General features: G+C 37.4%; 1 protein-coding gene across 4 annotated transcripts in view; it reads right to left on the reverse strand.

The window, feature by feature from the left end:
• Positions 1-22153, reverse strand: part of LOC124245918 (transmembrane 9 superfamily member 2-like) — a 97666-nt gene that overhangs the window by 71207 nt on the left and 4306 nt on the right. For all 4 annotated transcript variants that reach the window (XM_046673743.1, XM_046673741.1, XM_046673744.1 and 1 more), the window contains exons 2-5: positions 18441-18508; positions 16805-16898; positions 13836-13963; positions 13504-13633 (exon numbers count right to left, since the gene is read on the reverse strand). In XM_046673743.1, coding sequence (XP_046529699.1) covers positions 13504-13633; positions 13836-13963; positions 16805-16898; positions 18441-18508 — 420 coding nt within the window. The remainder of the gene's footprint in view (positions 1-13503; positions 13634-13835; positions 13964-16804; positions 16899-18440; positions 18509-22153) is intronic.

The following is a 22153-nucleotide window of genomic DNA, read 5'->3' on the forward strand; positions in this document are numbered from 1 at the left end:
TAGACTCATCTGCTGCCACAGCCTCTACTTGTAACCCACTATATTACTAAAAAGAATGATTTATTCTGTGTTCTCACAGCACTCAGCTCATATCTCTGTCACTTACCACATCAAATTGTAGTTGGTGTATTTACGTGCTTATAACCCCTACAGAAAATTGTATTCTCCAGAGCTCACAAGGCTAGGAACTTTGGCTCATTCATTCGTTCACTCATTCAACAAATATTTCTGAGCACCTACCATGTACCAGCCACTTCTTAACTATGTCCTCAGAGCCAATATCCTTTAGGTGCTCAAAAAATATAAGAGGTAGTTTGGCGTGGTGGAAAGAGAAAAGAATCTGGATCAAAAAACATTGGAATGGAATTCAGATTTTGCCACATAGAATCTTTTGTATGTCAGTCTTTCTGGGCCTTAGTTTTCTTAACTGTAAAATGGGGACACCATCATTTACCTCATAAAATTGTTAACTGGATTAAGTGAGAAATTATATGGAAAGATCTAGCGTAGCACCTGGCACAGAATAAGAAGGTCATTAAATGTTAGTTTCTGTCCTACCAGATGTTAAAATTATGCTTTAAAACTTTGACTAGATTTTGAATTCCAGTCTTACTTGGGCCAAATCTCCTGCTGAAAACTACAAATGATAAATGCAACATAACAAATATCTTCCTTAAAAGCAACATGAGCATAGAATGTACAACACCAAGAGTGAACCCTAATGTAAACTATGGACTTGGAGTGATTATGATGTACCAAAGTAGGTTCATCAACTGTAACAAATGTACCACTCTGGTGGGGATGTTGATAACGGCGGATGCTGTGCAAGTGTAGGGGCAAGGGATAGATGGGAAATCTCTATATCTTCCTCTTAAATTTTCTGTGAACCTAAATCTGCTCCAAAAAATAAATTCTTTAATATTAAAAAAAAAAAAAAGTAACGTGAGCTGACAAGAAGGTGAGGAATTACCATGCCAAATTCTAAGGGAAAGCAGAAAGCCCTTAGGGTACATGTGAGCCAGAAGCGAACCTGGTCCACATCCCCAGTGGACTATAGGGAAGATGTCCTTGATGCTAACCAGAAGAAGAAAGGGGACTGTCCTTGAAGAGCTGTGGCCACAGGCCAGGCCTAACAAATTTGCAGGCTAGATTCACATCACCTAGGTAGCCCCAGGAAATTCAAGTTTGAATTTGCTTTGAGGTGGTCCCAAACTGGTATTGCCCAAAGATGCCTTACAGAAGTAAATGAAAATCCTCTCTGGAGAAAAGTGCTTTGACTCAAAGAAACTCCACAAACAGTTTTCAAGAACAATGAGCATGTAGTCAAAATAATGAAACTCACAAGGAAAAAGGGCATCATAAGGGGGCCAGCCTGGTGGCGCAGTGGTTAAGTCAGCACATTCTCCTTCAGCAGCCCAGGGTTCACTGGTTTGGATCCCGGGTGTGGACCTACGCACCGCTTGTTAAGCCATGCTGTGGCAGGCATCCCACAGGTAAAGTAGAGGAAGATGTGCATGGATGTTAGTTCAGGGCCAGTCTTCCTCAGCAAAAAGAGGAGGATTGGCAGCAGATGTTAGCTCAGGGCTAACCTTCCTCAAAAAAATAAGGGGCTGGGGCTGGCCCCGTGGCCGCATGGTTAAGTTCGCCCACTCTGCTGCCGGTGGCCCAGTGTTTCGTTGGTTCGAATCCTGGATGCGGACATGGCACTGCTCATCAAACCATGCTGAGGCAGCGTCCCACATGCCACAACTAGAAGGACCCACAACAAAGAGTATACAACTATGTACCAGGGGGCTTTGGGGAGAAAAAGGAAAAAAATTTTAAAAAATCTTAAAAAAATAAAAACAAAAAATAAAGGGCATCATAAGCAAGAACCAGCAGGAACAAACCTGCAGAGATTTCAGATCCAGGAATAATCAGAGGCAGATTTAAAGTTAACTAAACTTAAGATATTTAAAAGAAATAAAATACAAACATGAAAGCATGTACATGAAATAGAAGAGTATACAATAATGACCTAGCAGTTGTGGAAAAGAACAAAATAAAACTTGTAGAAATGAGAAAGATGATTACTGAAATTAAAAATTCAATGCCTATGTTTAAGAGAAGAAACAAGTAAAGAGAGAATTTATAGACTAGAAGATAAGCCAGAAGAACATAGCACATAAAAATAATGGAAAATACAGAAGGGAGGTTAGGAGACATGGAGGAGAAAATAAGAACATTTAACATAGCTTTGATTGGAGTCTGAAGAGGAGAGAACAAAAGGCCTGACAATGGCAGACAATTCCAGAACTGAGAAAAGGCACCAATCCAGGAAACTCAAAGAATTACAAACAGGACTAGAAACAAAGCAAAACATAATCATGAAACTGCCTGACACCCTCTAAGGAAAGAAGTGAGTAATAAGGAGGTATAAATGAAAGATCTATAACAAAAATACAAACCTTCTTAAGTATTAGAAGAATTACAACAATAAAAATGCAGACCACCCAAAGACTTTTCAAATAAATATCATGTTTCATGGAACCTTAAATGCCACCATTATAAAATATCATTATTTTGGAGGGGGGTGGAGCAAAATGGCGGGGTGAGCTGACCTGGGATGCTCTCCCCTCCAAAATACAACAAAAGATTGGAAGAACTGAATTTCAGAGAATAAACATAATGCCAGCTCGTTAGAGACCTACAATACCAAGAAGGCGGATTCATAAACCATACTTACACCTTCGGAGGCGCTGGAATGGTAGGAGAGGACATCGCTCCCTCCCCTAGAGTCTGCAATCGCTGCGGCGGGGGTCGGGAAGGAGTGAGGGAGGGGCCGCGTGACCAGGGGATCATCCAGGACTCCTGCCGCTGATTCAGTGGAGACCCGCTGACAGGGGCAAGCTTCCGTCCGTGGGGACCCCATAAATCAAGGGCCTTGGGAGACCAGAGAACAGAACTGATCTGAACCCAGACCAGCGTGTGTGAGTAACAGCCCCTCCCCCCAACAAAGCCAGTGGGCGCAGCCATCTTGCCCCGAAGGCGGAGAGCTAACACGCTGCTCTCGACCCCCATCTAGTGGTGACAGGCTGTAACTGCAACTGAATTCTACCACCATGAGAAAAAACCGCTCCTCTACCATCCAGCAATTTATAAAAGCCCCAGATCAGAAGGAAAACAATAAAAACACAGAATTAAGTCCTGAGGACTTGGAATTAGGTAAACTAAGTGATAATGAATTCAGAGCAGCTATAATCAAAAAACTCAATGAGGTAGAGAGAAAGATAGAGAAACAAGCCGAGTTCTGGAGTTACTTCACAAAAGAGATTGAAATCATAAAGAAGAATCAAACAGAATTACTTGAGATGAAAAACACAATGGACCAGATAAAACAGAATATGGATTCCCTGAATGCCCGTGTAGACAATATAGAGGAGCAAATCAGCATAATCGAGGACAGACAGGCTGAATGGTGCCAGACAGAGGAAGAAAGAGAACTAAGAATTTAAAAAAATGAGGAAAATCTCTGAGAGATAATTGATTCAATGAGTAGTAAGAACATAAGGATCATAGGAATTCCCGAGAATATGGAAAAGGAAAATGGAGCAGAAAGTGTGCTTAATGAAATTATTGAAGAGAACTTCCCAAATCTAGGGATCGACGGAGAAATGTGTGTAGAGGAGGGTTTTAGATCTCCTAGATTTGTCAATGTAAAAAGACCTACTGCAAGGCACATAGTAGTAAAGTTGGCAAAAAGGAACGATAAGGAAAGAATACTCAGGGAAGCAAGAAAAAAAAAAGAGAATAACCTATAAAGGAGCCCCTATCAGACTGTCAGCAGACTTCTCTACAGAAACCCTACAAGCTAGGAGAGAATGGAGTGACATAGTCAAAGCTTTAAAGGATAAAAACCTTCAGCCAAGAATACTCTATCCAGCAAGAATTTCCTTCAGATATGAGGGAGAAATTAAATCTTTTCCAGACAAACAAAAGTTAAGGGAATTTGTAACTAAAAGCCCTCCATTACAAGAAATCCTCAAGAAGGCTCTCATACTTGAAAAAAGAAAAAAGGGAGAAAGGGGACACAATCCACAGACTAGGGAGACCAATGGACAGAACCAGAACAGGATAGCAAATACTCAACTATAGCATTAGGGTAAAAATAAGGAAACTACCAAAACAAGGACGATCTTAGCACTCTAACTACAAATTCATAACACGAGTTGGAATAAGAAATGAAAATAATTATTTAGGAGGGGAAGAGCAAAAAGTCTAAATCAGTATTGGTCAAGTAAGTAAGAGACCACCAGAGAATAGACTATATTATACACGAGATTCTAAATACAAACTTCAAGGTAGACACTAAAATAAAGTACAGAACAGAGTCACAAATCATAGATAAGGAAAAATCTAAGAAACCCAGCATAAGAAATTGCAGTATTAAATGGGTAGTCTAAAGCACACAGGAAAAGAAACGCAGGAAAACAAGATAATGAGCAACAGATTAACAGCACTAAGTCCACATGCATCAATAATCACTCTCAATGTGAACGGATTGAACTCTCCAATAAAAAGACACAGAGTGGCAAAATGGATTAAAGAACACGATCCAACAATTTGTTGCCTCCAGGAAACACACCTCAGCCCCAAGGACAAACACAGACTCAGGGTGAAGGGGTGGAGGAGAATACTTCAAGCAAATAGCAAGGAAAAAAAGGCAGGTGTTGCAATTCTCATATCAGACCAAGTGGATTTCAAAATAAGACAGGTAAAGAGAGACACAGAGGGACAATATATAATGATCAAAGGGACACTTCATCAAGAAGAAATAACGCTTATCAATATCTATGCACCCAACATAGGAGCACCAAGATTCATAAAGCAACTATTAACAGACCTAAAGGAAGATGTTAAAAACAACACAATAATAGTAGGGGACCCCAACACCCCACTCATATCAATGGAAAGATCATCCAGACAGAAAATCAACAAGGAAATAGTGGAGCTGAATGAAAAACTAAAACAATTGGACTTAACAGACATATATAGATCACTCCACCCTAAAAGAGCTGAATACACATTCTTCTCAAGTGCACATGGAACATTCTCTAGGATAGACCATATGTTGGGAAACAAGGCAAGCCTCTACAAATTTAAAAAAATTGAAATAATAACAGGCATCTTCTCAGATCATAGTGCTATAAGGCTAGAAATTAATTACAAGAAAAAAGCTGAGAAAGGCACAAAGATGTGGAGACTAAACAACACACTACTGAACAAGCAATGGATCACTGAAGAAATTAAAGAAGAAATAAAAAAATACCTGGAAACAAATGAAAATGATAGCATGCCATACCAACTCATATGGGATACAGCAAAAGCTGTATTAAGAGGAAAATTCATCACAATACAGGCACATCTTAACAAACAAGAAAAATCCCAAATAAGCAACCTTAAAGCACACCTAACGGAACTAGAGAAAAAAGAACAAATGAAGCCCAAAGTCAGCAGAAGGAGAGAAATCATAAAAATCAGAGCAGAAATAAATACTATGGAAACAAAAAAGGCAGTAGAAAGGATCAATGAGACAAAGAGCTGGTTTTTGGAGAAGATAAATAAAATTGACAAACCACTAGCCAGACTTACAAAGAAAAAAAGGGAGAAAGCTGAAATAAACAAAATCAGAAATGAGTGAGGAGAAATAACAACAGACTCTGCAGAAATACAACAGATTATAAGAGAATACTACAAAAAACTATATGCCAACAGAATGGATAACCTAGAGGAAATGGATAAATTCTTGGACTCCTACAATCTCCCAAAGCTCACTCAAGAAGAGGCAGACAATCTGAACAGACCAATCACAAGGAAAGAGATTGAAACAGCAATCAAAAACATCCCAAAGAATAAAACCCCACTTCCTAACACATTCTATGAGGCCAGCATCACGCTGATACCAACACCTGACAAGGACACTACGAAAAAAGAGAACTACAGGCCAATATCACTGATGAACATAGATGCAAAAATTCTAAACAAAATTTTGGCAACCAGAATTCAGCAATTCATCAAAAGAATCATACATCAGGATCAGGTGGGATTCATACCAGGGACACAGGGATGGTTCAACATCTGCAAATCAATCAACGTGATGCACCACATCAACAAACTGAGGAATAAAAACCACATGATCATCTCAATAGATGCAGAGAAGGCATTTGACAAGATCCAACAGCCATTTATGATAAAAACTCTGAACAAAATGGGCATAGCAGGAAACTACCTCAACATAATAAAGGCCATATACGACAAACCCATACCCAACATCATACTCAATGGGCAAAAACTGAACCCCATCCCCCTGAAAACTGGAACGAGACAAGGATGCCCTCTATCACCACTCTTATTTAACATAGTACTGGAGGTCCTGGCCAGAGCAATCAGGCAAGAAAAAGGAATAAAAGGAATCCAAATAGGGAGGGAAGAAGTGAAACTCTCGCTGTTTGCAGACGACATGATCTTATATATAGAAAACCCCAAAGAATCCATTGGAAAACTGTCAGAAGTAATCAACAACTACAGCAAAGTTGCGGGGTATAAAATCAATTTGCATAAATCAGTAGCATTTCTATACTCCAGTAATGAACCAACAGAAAAAGAACTCAAGAACACAATACCATTCACAATCGCAACAAAAAGAATAAAATACCTTGGGGTAAATTTAACTAAGGAAGTGAAGGACCTATATAATGAAAATTACAAGGCCTTTCTGAGAGAATTGGATGACAACATAAGGAGATGGAAAGACATTCCATGTACATGGATTGGAAGAATAAACATAGTTACAATGTCCGTTCTACCTAAAGCAATCTACAGATTCAACGCCATCCCAATCAGAATCCCAATGACATTCTTTACAGAATTAGAACAAAGAATCCTAAAATTCATATGAGGCAACAAAAGACCCCGAATTTCTAAAGCAATCCTGAGAAAAAAGAACAAAACGGGAGGCATCACAATCCCTGACTTCAAAACATACTACAAAGCTACAGTAATCAAAACAGCATGGTACTGGTACAAAAACAGGTGCACAGATCAATGGAACAGAATTGAAAGCCCAGAAATAAAACCACACATCTATGGACAGCTTATCTTTGACAAAAGAGCTGAGGGCATACAATGGAGAAAAGAAAGTCTTTTCAACAAATGGTGCTGGGAAAACTGGAAAGCCACATGTAAAAGAATGAAAATTGACCATTCTTTTTCACCATTCACCAAAATTAACTCAAAATGGATTAAAGACCTAAAGGTGAGACCTGAAACCATAAGACTTCTGGAAGAAAACGTAGGCAGTACACTCCTGGACATCAGTATTAAAAGGATCTTTTCGGACACCATGCCTTCTCAGAGAAGGGAAACAATAGAAAGAATAAACAAATGGGACTTCATCAGATTAAAGAGCTTCTTCAAGGCAAATGAAAACAGGATTGAAACAAAAAAACAACCCACTAACTGGGAAAAAATATTTGCAAGTCATATATCTGACAAAGGCTTAATATCCATAATATATAAAGAACTCTCGCAACTCAACAACAAAACATCAAACAACCCAATCAAAAAATGGGCTGGAGACATGAACAGACATTTCTCCAAAGAAGATATACTGATGGCCAATAGGCACATGAAAAGATGCTCATCATTGCTGATCATCAGGGAAATGCAAATCAAAACTACACTAAGATATCACCTTACACCCGTTAGAATGACAAAAATATCTAAAACTAATAGCAACAAATGTTGGAGAGGTTTCGGAGAAAAAGGAACCCTCATACACTGCTGGTGGGAATCCAAACTAGTGCAGCCACTATGGAAAACAGTATGGAGATCCCTCAAAAAATTAAAAATAGAACTACCATATGATCCAGCCATCCCACTACTGGGTATTTATCCAAAGAGCTTGAAGTCAGCAATCCCAAAAGTCCTATGCACCCCAATGTTTATTGCAGCACTGTTTACAATAGCCAAGACGTGGAAGCAACCTAAGTGTCCAGCAACAGACAAATGGATAAAGAAGATGTGGTACATATATACAATGGAATACTACTCAGCTGCAAAACAGAACAAAATCATTCCATTTGCAATAACATGGATGGACCTTGAGAGAATTATGTTAAGTGAAATAAGCCAGCGAGAGAAGGATAATCTGTGTATGACTCCACTCATATGAGGAATTTAAAATTATGGACTAAGAACAGTTTAGTGGATACCAGGGGAAAGGTGGGGTGGGGGTGGGCACAAAGGGTGAAGTGGTGCACCTACAACATGACTGACAAACATTAATGTACAACTGAAATTTCACAAGATTGTAACCTATCAATAACTCAATAAAAAAAATCATTATTTTATGTGTGGCTAAGAAAAAACACTGCTAATTATACTTTGGCATGCCATCAACTGGGAGACGCATTCTGATTTAATAAATGTTAAAATATGGGAAAATATGAGTCTTAGAATTGATAAAATATGGAATATAAAAATAGTAAACAAAACAAAATAATAGAACTGAGAACAGATGTAGTATCAATAAATGTAAATGGGCTTAACTCACCTATTAAGAGGAAAAGATTTTTTGTAAGATACCACAAAGTAAAACTCAACGATATGTTGTATACAAGAGACACACCTAAAACAAAGAGGTTCTTAAAAGTTAAAAATGAAAGGCTAGACAAAGTTATACCAAGTAAATATATGCAAAAAGAAAGCAAGGGAGTTGGACTTCCTCCTCCAGACATGATGGAATGAGACCGGATTTACCCTTTCACCTTAAACAACTAAAATAAATTGGTAAAATATATGAAAAAACAGTTTTCAGACATTGGACAACAAAGAATGTTAAAAGGGTGATCACCAGGAGAAGAACAAATAAGGTGAGCCCTTCTATTGCCTCAGGCTTCCTTCCCAGAGAGCATTTCCAGGCTGTAGTGCAGGGAAAAGGTACCCAAGCAGAGCCCTGCAGTTCCAGGAACTGAGAAGACAAAGTTCAAAGTCTAGAGAGGCCAAAGGGGCTAGATTTTGTGGGGAGAGCACCAGAGGGAAGAGAGCTGCACAGAGATTTCTGGAGATCCACAGAGGGCTCTCTCTCATCAGAGTAGTGATCGTACATGCGCGTAAGGTGTGCCAGTCACTGACTTATTGTCTCTCATCTCCAAATTCATGCTTTTTGACGTCTCTGAAAAGTATGTGGCCCTTCAAATATTTTAAACACTTTTCCTTTGCAAGCTAGCACTGAATGAGGCTTTGTCAGTAGAGGGCGCTGGACAGACATTGCAAGGGAAAAGGGTTTCGTTTCCTGGTTGATGGGAGCTCACTCCACAGCTCGTTTCTCCAGTGTGTATGACCTCTAGTGAATTAATAGATCCACGCATCACAACAAAAAGAGACAAAAAGACATTAGGTTGAGGGGAGCGAGGGATGAACACGTGGAGCCCAGAAGATTTTTAGGGCACTGAAACTACTCTGTATGAGACTGTTACAATGGACACATGTCATTATACATTTGTCCAAACCCATAAAATGTACAACATCAAGAGTAAACCCTAATGTCAACTATCGTCTTTGGGTGATAATGGTGTATCAATAAAGGTTCACCAATTATAACTAATGTACCACACTCTGGGGAGTGAAATTGATAGGGGAGGCAATGCATGTGTAAGGGCAGGGTGGACATGGAAATCTCTGTATTTGCTGCTCAATTTTTCTTTGAACCTAAAACCACTCTAAATAATAAATCTACTTTTAAAAAAGAGACACATCATGTGCCTCCTGATGAAAGAATACATCGCTACCTTATCTCACCAAAGAGAGCAAACCTGACTCTGATCAAGCTGCTGCATCCATCTGCCAATTTGCAGGATATAAAGGACAGAGGAACATACACCATTGTTTGGATAAATAATACAGGGAGGTCAAATGGACAGATATGTGAAAACTCTAACATAGAAAAATGCTAATTGTAGAACGTAGGTGCTGGGTATATGATACATTCAACTTTTCTGTGTGTTTGAAAATGCTCATAATAAAATATTGAAAAAAGATATCGAAAATGGCGAAGTCTAAACTACAGTGTCTAGGAATGTGTACTCGGGTGATAAAACTATAAAAGAAACTCAAGGAAGTGATTAGGATAAAAGTTAGGATAGGGGTTACTTCAGGGGAAGGGTGGTGTAACGGGTAGGAATACATGGATACCTTCTGGGGTGGCTGGCCAAATTCTATTTCTTCACCTGGCTGGGGTTTACAAAGGTGTTTCCCTTATAATAATTCATTAAACTTTATATCTGTTCTGTGTGGATTTCTGTATCTGTATTTTACAACAAAAAGGGGTTTTCTTAAAGTCCATATCCTTTGACCCAGCAATTACACTAATATGAATTTATCTTAAGGTAATAATTAGACAAGAGTACACAGATGTTTGTACAATAACTATCATTTATTGAGTGCCTACTACGTATTCGACACCACTCCAAGCACTTTACAAGTATCCTATTTATGCTCACAATAACCCTATGGGCTATATACTATTCTTATTCCCATTTTATAGATGAAACTCAAAGAGGTAAAAGAATATTCACTGCAGCATTATTAACAAAAACTGAAAACACTAAATCATGATGGAATAAATGAAAAATTATAATCCATCCATACAATGGAATACTATGAAACTATTTAAAATTGTAAACACTTTCTCACTCCTGTATTCTCTCTCTCTCTGTATATATAATATGCATATTGAACATGGAAAGAAGTCCTTTATAAATTTCTAAGTAAAGACAAAGAAGCAGAATACAGAAATATATATATTATAATCTCACTTCAATTAAAAAATTGTATACACATAAAAAGAATCTATTAAAATTGAGGATTATGGGGAGACTCTCACTTCATACTCTTTTTTTTTTAATTTAAAGATTTTATTTTTTCCCTTTTTCTCCCCAAAGCCCCCCGGTACACAGTTGTATATTCTTAGTTGTGGGTCCTTCTAGTTGTGGCATATGGGACGCTGCCTCAGCGTGGTCTGATGAGCAGTGCCATGTCCGCGCCCAGGATTCGAACTGACGAAACACTGGGTCACCTGCAGCGGAGCGCGAGAACTTAACCACTCGGCCACGGGGCCAACCCCTCTCACTTCATACTCTTTATCCCTCTGTGTTGTATGAGGTTTTTACAAACGGGTTACTTTTGTAATCATGGTGGTGGTGGTGTCACAATGTGAATGTACTTAATGAATCTTAAAACAAAAACACACCTGCCTATTGATCAGACAACCATATTTGCCACTTTGATTCTAAACATCTAATTCAGCAGTTCTCAAACTTTTTAGTCTCAGGACTCCCACTCTTAAAAATTATCAAGGACCCTAAAGAGTTTTTGTTTCTGTGAGTTATATCTATCCACATTGACCACATTCGAACTTAAAATGAGAAAATTTTAAAACACAAGAATACAGAAGCACACACTCCATTGGCCTTCAGAGTGATGACATCATCACACTTCATATAGCCTCTGGAAAATTCCACCGTACACTCACAAAAGAATGAGACTAAAGAAGGCAAATAACATCTTAATATTATTATGAAAATAGCTTTGACCTTGCAGACTCCCTGAAAAGTTCTCAGAGAGCCCAAGACCTCACTTTGAGAATGGCTGATACAATTATTTATGCAAAAAAGATCAATTACACTATAAACACGTTTTTCGAAACTTGCCTATAGCTTTAATTTTGCAATGAAAGACAGCCTATGTGCAAAAGGGGGAAGGAGGAGGACATCAACATCCATCCAAAATAAATATCCTTAAAATAAAAATATACAAGAAAATTTACAAGTAAGGGTCCTTCTATATATAAAAAGGGTAACAAAAGGCAACTGCTGGTTTTACCTAACCTTGGTAATTTTAGGGTGGCACCCCACAAATGTTAATAAAAATTAGTGCTACTCTGGCCAACTGGGGCTCTTACATACTATTGGTCTAGTTATTCTCCCCAGACTTGATCTTCAAAGACGTGGTCTTTAAATGGTCCCAAAGAACCCACTTTCATATATAGTATCAAATACAGGCTATATTAATCAAATTCCTCCTGTTGATTAACTCCTCTCTTCTGCCACTCTCCCCTTACTTTAAAAGAATTCTCAATTAAGCAGCTGTTCGCACTTCTCCTCCCATATTCCCTATCTCAATGTTTCCCATTGTGAAGAACACATATCCCTGAGGATATACAATATAATTTTAGGTAGTAGACGAAAAAACAATTTGTACTCTACTTCTTTATCTGTTTACTTGAAATTAGGTGAATAAAAAATATAAGTAGTACACAAAACCTGTAATTTCTGGGATATTATAGTTTCCTTTATAAATTAAGTTGAATTATGGATTTTTAAAAATATATAAATAATAATATGGGTGCCGCAGATAAGGCAGAAATCACCAAGGTGGTGCATGAACGACTGAAATTTAAGAAATACTACCTTTTCTCCGCAAAGAAACAGTTCAGAGTACCATGAGTTAGACAACCAAGCCAGAAACCCAGCAGTCATCCTGTGTTCCTCCCTCTCCCTGTCCCCATCATTGATCCACATCAAGTGTCCACGTTTAACATAGATTAAAAGCAGAGCTGCCCTGGTTGAGCTCTTCCATGCCCATTTGGCCACTTGGTTAGCCTCCACGGCAGCCCCGGAACACTTGTTACCCTAGGGCCCAGCAGAAGATAGTGTGAGAACCACAAGACAGATTTCAAACACAGTGTGACTGGGACTCCCAAGCTAAAAAGATCTGAGTTGGAGTCTTACCTCTGCCACTTACTAGTTGTACGCCCCTAGTCAAGTCACTTACCCTCTCTGAGATTTCGTTCATCTGTAAAATGGCAGTAGTAGATTCTAGCAACAGGGCTGTTCTGAGCATTAAATTAGTCACCGCATATAGAGTACTATAACATTGCTCCTGGCACATAACAGGTATTCAATGCTACTTTCCTTACCATAGCATACAGGACCTCCCTCCACCATCTAGCTTCTGCCTACCCCCTTTATGGCTTCATCTCTAGCTGTACCCCCCAAATCCCAAAACTTATGCCACAGACATGCTTGACTACTCATAGTCCCCTAATCACAGCATGCTGTTTCAGACTTCCAAGCTCTTGACCACACTGATTTCCCTACTAGAAATGCTCACGCACCCATTTATCTGACAAATACTTTTTCATTCCCTCCATTATATCCTCCTTGCCCCTTAGTCTCCTATTACATACATTTTATTGCATTGATTTGTTTACATGTCTATCTCCCTACTGTGAACTTCTAGAGGACAGGGACCACGTCTACTTCTCTTTGTATCCCCAACACCTGGCACAAAACCTAGAAGATGGTAGCTGTCTCATTAATTTTCGCTAAGTGACTCTAACAGAAAGCAAACTGTAAGTGAAGCAACATTCTAATATTTCTATGGTAAGCTCTCAACACTTACATTGATAACGCAAGCATCTTTCGATAAGCCACCTTCAGTAATAAAACATCCTATTGGAAATCCTGGTGTGCAGTACTTTTGTCCATCTTCCATATCACGACACCATATTACTGGCATATTATCAATAATCCTATATATAAACATTTTTCAAATAAAAGATTTAATGAGTATTTCACATCAAGCAATACTAAAATCATCTTAAATATATTTAAGCTCAAATTTTTAATCAAAGTTAAGTCACAAAAAATAGTATACAATTCCAAGTATCTATTAAAACTACTTCTGAAAATAATTGAAAGATTAAGTCACGTTATTTCAGACGCCAAACCTACCAGTGATGTTGATAACTCAGTTCTATTCCTTTCTTCAAAAAAGCTAGCTTTTTCATTTGGTCTTCATTTGCTATATCATAAGATTTTACACAAACTTTTACACATGTTTCTGTCTTGTTAAAAGAAAACTGTTAAGAAAGAATTAAAAATATTAAGAGATTTGACTCGATTTTATAAATCAAATGTCACAAAATAAGCACTTTACCTTACAGATAAAACTTTTCTTCAGAGACTTCAGTATGCTATCATCCTCAACACTACCTCCTCTAAGTTTCAATTCATACCTGAAATGATTACACTAGACACAGACACACACACACACACAATGCTTTCACCACTGAACAGAATTTGCCTTCTTCAATAATACATAAGGTGGGATGGAAAATCCACTCTGTAGCTTCCTAAAGACTACCCTGATATAGAATCCTTCATTTAAATGTGATAATAAAATTGATTGCAGTGATGGTTACACAACTCTGTGAATATACTACAAATAATTGAATTGGACACTTTAAGTGGGTCAATTATTTGGTATGTGAATTATCTCTCAATAAAGCCATTACCAAAAAGTGGTAATAAAATATTTGATACTTTTAATATGAAAGCTTTTCTTTATAAGGTCCAGCTATCGGGGATTATCAAGGTAAAGTGCCAGTGTTATTACTCTGGAAATAATGAGCAAGAATAAACTATGAAAAAAGAGTTATCAACTCATATGCTAAAATCATACAAATATTAACAAAAAACTCCCTATCAGCAACTGAGTTAACATGGCTGAAACAACACTGTCATGTTTCTTCAGTCCAAGGGACAGCATTTCTTGATAAGGCACACTTTCCTGTTAGGACAATGGTACTCCACAGGGGTACTGTGTGCAACGTTAATCATTGAAAAGCTAATGCCCAACACACAAATCAACGGAAGAGATCAATAAAGAAGCCAGAACTAGACCTCCACAGCTACGCTCACATGATTGGCTTACAAAGGGGCACGAGCAATTCAACGGAGGAGGGATGGTCCTTCCAACAAACAGTGCTGAAGCAACTGGGCATCTACAGGCAAAACTAAATAAAATTCAATCCAAACACCGCACTATATACAAAAAAATAACTCAAAATGGATCACAGGTGTAAATGTAAAGTAAAATAATAAAACTTTGAGAATAAAGCATAGAAGAAAATCTTCAACACCTAAGGCTGTGCAAAGTCTTCTTAGACTTAACACCAAAAGCCTAATCCATAAAAAGAAAACTTGATAATTGGACCACATAAAAATTAAAAACTTTTGCTTTGTGAAAGACCGTTAAGAGGATGAAAATGCAAGCTACAGACTGGGAGAAACCGTTGGCAAACTACTGTTGCAACAAAGGAATCTTGTCTAGAATATATAAAGAACTCTGAAAATTCAACAGTAAAAGAACAAAACAATCCAAACAGAAAATGGGCAAAAGGGGAGACATTTCACTCAAGAGAGTATATGGATGGCAAATAAGCACAGGAAAAGATGTTCAACATCATTAGCCATTAGGAAAATGCAAATTAAATCAATGAGACGCACCTATCAGAGTGACTCAAATAAAAAACACCACCACCAAGCGCTGACAAGGATGCAGAGAACCTGGATCACTCATACTTTGCTGCTGGGAAGGTAAAACAGTATAGCCACTCTGAAAAACAGGCAGTTTGTTACAACACTAAATGTGCAATTATCATTTCATTCAGTGATTACACTCTTGGGTGGTTATCTCAGAAAAATGAAAAGCTATCTGCACAAAAAACCTACACATAAACGTTCATAGCAGTTTTATTCATAACAGTCAAAAGCTAGAAGCAATCCAAATGTCCTTCAGTGAGGTGAATAGTTAAACTGGCACATCCATACCATGGAATACTACTCAGCAACAAAAAAGCATGAACTCCAGATACACACAACAACCTGGATGGATCTCAAGGGAATGTGCTGAGTGAAAAAAGCTAGGCCCAGAAAGGTTACATACTGTGTGATTCCATTCGTATAACATTATTGAAGTAACACTATAGAAATAGAGAAGAGATTAGGGTTTGTCAGGGCTAAGGAATGTGGAGGAGGGGTTGGGGGTGGCTATAAATGGGCAGCATGAGGGAGCCTTGTGGTCATGGAACTATGCTGTGTATTGATTGTGGTGCTGGGTACACGAATGTGCACAGGTGAAAAAACTGTAAAGAATCTCTTCCTCACACATACACACACATACATACAAATGAGTGCATGTAAAACTAGTGAAATCTGAATAAACTCTATGCATTGTACCAATGTCAATTCCCTGGTTTTGATATTGTACTACAGTCATGCAAGATGTTCCCATTGGGCAAACATAGGTAAAGGGTCCACGAGACCTCACTGTTTATTCTTTTTGTAGCTTTCTGTAAATCTATAATTATTTCCAAAAAAAAGTTTTAAAAGAAGCTAATGCCTGGTGATTTCACGAGTGTATATATATATATTAAAATTGACCAAATTATACACTTTCAATATGTGCAGTTTATTGTGCTTCAATTATACTTCAATGAAGCTGGAAAAAAAAGAAGAAGAAAGTTAATGCTTTCATAATCATAACTGCTTATGAAAACATCCTTACTCTATCCCCATATCTATTATGATATTGAATGCAATATCAATAGATACTGAGAGTCCAATTATATCTGCTTATATTACCCTACCCAAAATATGCAAGAACAATAAATTAAACTTTTTTCTTTCAAAAGCAAAAATAAAACTTGAAAGGTAAAACCTTGATGTGGAACCACAAACTAACGCAAATGACTTAAAGAGCATATAGCAATGCATTCTCCTGGCAACACTACATTCTACTTCCTTTTCTTTCTCTCCACCTCCTTTTAAAACAAAGACTCTTTGCCACAATTATGGGTAGTCAGTTTTGAGAAGATTCATGTTAAAATAAGATTTAATAACAAGGTCGGCTGAATAACCTGATAAGGAGAGGATGTTATTTGTTCTCCAAATAGTACTTGTCCAAGGTTTTCAGAAGGACTTTTCTTTTCAGAGTCTTGACAGAAGTCAAAGCTAAAAGAGGAGAGGTTTAAGTAAGATAAAAACATCAGCAAAAAAATTAGTCTTTGTCATCTATCTAGCCTCTCCACTGTTAATGATAGATGCTTCTAAAAATATGACCCAGAATGTGTCTAATTATGATTTATAGACCTCATTAAATATTTCTCTTTAGATTGTTTAACCTCTGATAATTATGAATTAATTATTTAAAATGCTTATGGTACTGCTCTTGACTTTTGTCATGTAGGTAATCACAATCTTTTTTTTTTTTTCTAAGAAAGTTTTTTTTTTAAGATTTTATTTTTTTCCTTTTTCTCCCCAAAGCCCCCCAGTACATAGTTGGATATTCTTCGTTGTGGGACCTTCTAGTTGTGGCATGTGGGACGCTGTCTCAGCGTGGTTTGATGAGGAGGGCCATGTCCGTGCCCAGAATTCGAACCAACAAAACACTGGGCCGCCTGCAGCGGAGAGCGCGAACTTAACCACTCGGCCACAGGGCCAGCCCCGGTAATCACAATCTTAAAAAAAAACTAATGGGGGCCGGCCTGGTGGTGCAGTCGTTAAGTTCACACGTTCCAATTCGGTGGCCTAGGGTTTGCTGGTTCAGATCCTGGGCATGGACCTATGCACTGCTTGTCAAGCCATGCTGTGGCAGGCATCCCACATATAAAGTAGAGGAAGATGGGCATAGATGTTAGCTCAGGGCCAGTTTTCTTCAAAAAAAAAAAAAAACTACAGGGTCAAACTTCAAATTATGTAAAAATTAGCAAACAATAGTTTAAAGCCTGTACTAATTCTAACCTGAGACATTTAGAAACTGTAATTATCAGTTCTGATCAAAGGAAAACTTAAAAAAATAAGATCCCCCCCAAACACATTCCCACACACTCACAAATCAAACGGTTACTGGGTGAAAAGAATCACAACTACTTTTAAGTAAATTTGAATATAAAATGGCTTAATTAGAAGACAAAATAAATGGTAGGCCTGTGAAATATTTTAAATATGCATACTAACACCCTACATTTACACCTGGTATCTTAATGAAAATTAGACCTGATTTTATTTCTGCTTTATTAGTGTAAATAAGTTAATACCAACGGGAACTACAATCATTTTTTCTAAAAAGTACATCATTTGTTGTTATTCTCAAATGATTGATTATACTTAATCGTGATTATATAATAACTGCTCACTACTAAACTAAACACCTTCATCCATTAAAAATCTTACTATAAAACCGATTCCATGTTTTGGAAATAAGCTAAAACTCCGCAAAGATATTTTCTTAAAAGTTCAAAGTGTAGTAAATTTATAATTTGCCTTTCTTAGAAAGAAAAATCAAGTATGGCAACTTCCTAATATTTTAAGCACTTGTCTCCCATCGAAAGCTCTCTCTTCTAATCTTTTTTTTCATGTTATCTTTATTACAATATTACCACCACATTTCTTAATACATCCGGGGCTTTCATTCACTATCTTTAACAACTTAAGGCACATTTTAACACAATTATATCAATTATATCAGGTATAATTATAATACTTATAACTTACGTATTATATTCATACGGTAGGACAGATTCCACTGAGTCCAGTCTGTTTACAAACAGTGCTATTGATGACTATAAGAAGGAAAAAAAATCCATTAATAATACAAAGCAAAACAAGGGAGCGCTTGCAAAATACATAATGAAGTAATTGAAAGGTAATTGGGTCTATTGTTCCCATCAATTTATAACTGTATAGTTACAAATTTATAACTTAGTTCAGTGCTATAAATTTATAACACAGTATAGCTATAAGTTCATAACATTTCATTTATCTGGCATCACTGGGTTCTCTGAACACATAAATTTTTCAGATATCTCAGTTGTTCGTAAGCTTTTTTAATTATAGAACCTTTTGAGAATATGATGAAAGCTATGGCCCCTCTCCCCAGAAAAGCACACACAGTCACCAAATTCTCTGTTCAGTTTTAAGAGGCTTCCTAGTTCCTGGAATCCATTGAACTCAGGTTAAGAACTTGAGATAATTAAAGTTATTGCGTTGGGGCCGGCCGGTGGTGCAGCGGCTAAGTTCACATGTTCCGCTTCTCAGCGGCCCGGGGTTCACCGGCTTGGATCCCGGGTCCAGACACGGCACCGCTTGGCAAAAGCCATGCTGTGGTAGGCATCCCACATAAAAAAAGGAAAAGTAGAGGAAGATGGGCACGGATGTTAGCTCAGGTCCAGTCTTCCTCAGCAAAAAGAGGAGGATTGGCAGCAGTTAGCTCAGGGCTAATCTTCCTCAAAAAAAAAAATAAATAAATAAAAAATATAAATAAAAAAATTAAGTTATTGCGTAAGTGCTTTCTGTCTTATTTTAGCCAATTTTATAAGAAACATGCTAAAATTCCTTTCACTCTTTCCTATCTTAAACAGAAAATGATAATCACCATTTAACCTTGCTTGATGACTCAGGGTCATTTTGAACATCAATCATTGCACTTGCTTTGAGTCTGTGACAGCTTCAGTATCAAATGAGGTAAGACGAGCTATTTGCCCCAAAACTAAATGGCAATAGATGACTACCCACACCCCTGCCACCCGCACCCCCTCACCCCTACCAAAGAACTTAAAACTTGTTTGTAAAGACTTTACGTCTCTTTCTTTTTGGCTGTCAGTTGTGAGTATGCCTCCTCTCCCTTCTATTTTCCCCCCTAATCTGCTAGAGAGCAAGCCCTCAATATGTGGAATAAGTAACCAGATTTGTTAAAACTATATTGCAAAGACTGTCTGAGAGCATGAGAGTGAGCATAGGAAAATTATCACGTCCATCCTGACTCTTCATGGGACATTTTTGCTTACTTTCCTGGGTCTCAGCTGTGTTCTTGAGAATTTACCAGATAGGATTTTTCAAATCACTAAAACAGCAGATCTTGGGTAATCACTTTATCCTTTTCAAAATTCCATACACTGTTTTTTTAAAAAACTGAACATCTAATATAAATATGGCCAATAGACACATGAAAAGATGTTCATCATCGCTAATCATCAGGGAAATGCAAATCAAAACTACACTAAGATATCACCTTACCCCCGTTAGATTGGCAAAAACATTCAAAACCAAGAGCGACAAATGTTGGAGAGGTTGTGGAGAAAAAGGAACCCTCATACACTGTTGGTGGGAATGCAAACTAGTACAGCCACTATGGAAAACAGTATGGAGATTTCTCAAAAAGTTACAAATAGAAATACCCTATGACCCAGCCATCCCATTACTGGGTATCTATCCTAAGAACCTGAGATCAGAAATCCCAAGAGTCCCTTGCACCCCTATGTTCATCGCAGCATTATTTACAATAGCCAAGACGTGGAACCAACCTACATGCCCAGAAACTGATGATTGGATAAAGAAGATATGGTATATATACACAATGGAATACTACTCAGCCATAAAAAAAGACAAAATTGGCCCATTCGCAGCAACGTGGATGGACCTCGAGGGTATTATGTTAAGCAAAATAAGCCAGTCAGAGAAAGACAAACTCTATATGACTCCACTCATAGGTGGAAGTTAACATATTGACAAGGAGATCTGATCGGTGGTTACCAGGGAAAAGGGGGGGGTGGGGGGAGGGCACAAAGGGGGAAGAGGTGTACCCACAACATGACTAACAATAATGTACAACTGAAATCTCACAAGGTTGTAATCTATCGTAACATTAATAAAAAAAACTGAACATCTACTATCATCTTTACTCTATGGTTAGATTTTTTTAAAAAGAGGATGTAGAAAATTACCAAGTTTGGGAACAAATATAAATAGCCTTACTATAACTCTGTGAAACCAGAGAATTGTGTCTGCACTCAGTGAAATCTAATCAGAAATTGAGCACTAGCAACATATATCAGTTATAGTTTTATAAAGGTGAATAGGCAAAAGTTTCTAAGAAGATAGAAGATAATTAAGGATAATAGTTCTCATCTAAAGTCCCAAAATTGACAAAGTATATAAGATTTGAACTATATTTTAAAATGCATATTTGGAGCTTACTATATTTAAAGGAACTTGATGGTTTCTCAAATCAAGTGGAGAAAAGATAGATTATTCAATAAACGGTGTTAAGACAACTGGTCAGTGATCTGGGAAAAAAAAGTTAAGTTGGATCCCTATCTCATATATTAAACCAGGAAATCTTATTTACATGTTAAAATTTAAACCATAAAAGCAACAGAAGAAACCATGGGAGAATTATTTTATAGTCTTACTGACATGGGAAAGACCTTCCAAAACAGGGCACAAAACTCAGAAGCCATAAAAAAAATTGATACATTAGAATAAAAGCCAATTTTTCTAAATGGCAAAAAAAAAAAAAAACCCACAATAAGCAAAACCAAAAGACAACTGACAAACTTGGAAAAAGGATGTCACAGGCAAGGGACTAGTTTCCTGATTTAAGAGTTCCCACAAATCAATTTTTAAAATGTTTAACCTAATAGAAAAATGAGCGAAGGACATACAGAAAGTTCACAGAAAAGAAAGTACAAATGGCTTTTAATTACACGAAAAAATTATCAATAAAAAAGATTCCTAATAAAAGCAATGCAAATTAAAATCACAACACACAATTTTTCAATGATCAGATTGTCAAAGATCTAAAAGGTTGATAACACGTTGTCAAGGTGTGGAGAAACAGGCACTCTCCCCTACTGTTGGCAGGAGTGTAAAGTAATACAACCTCTATGGAGGGCACTTTGGCAATATCAAAATTGTTAAGTTCATATATTCTTTGACCCAGCAATTCCATTCCTAGAAATTTATTCTACAGATATATTCCCACAGTCAGCAATGTTTGGTAAGATCAAGAGAATGGAAACAAGCTAAATACATAAATAAGGGACTATGTAAATCAATTACAGCACATCCTTATAACAGAATGCTATGCAACCATTATAAAAGAATGAGGATGTTCTTTGTGCAATGATATAAAACAATCTCCAGGCTATATTGTTAAATGAATAAAGGTACACGAAGATAAGAACAGTACGCTACCATCCATGTAAAAAAAAAGGAAGAAAAAAGAATATAAATACATATTTGTTTGTATATTCATAAAATCCCTAGAAGGATACACAAGAAACTGATAATACTGGCGTCCCCCATGGAGGGGCACTATGTGACGCAAGGACCCACAGAGCTAGACATTCACAGAGAAAACTTCTCATCTGCCTGTGTCCTTGCATATTATTCTAAGAGGGATCATTACAATCAAGGGGGATGAACAT

Source organism: Equus quagga, chromosome 10 (assembly GCF_021613505.1).
Source record: "Equus quagga isolate Etosha38 chromosome 10, UCLA_HA_Equagga_1.0, whole genome shotgun sequence".
Lineage (NCBI taxonomy): Eukaryota > Metazoa > Chordata > Mammalia > Perissodactyla > Equidae > Equus > Equus quagga.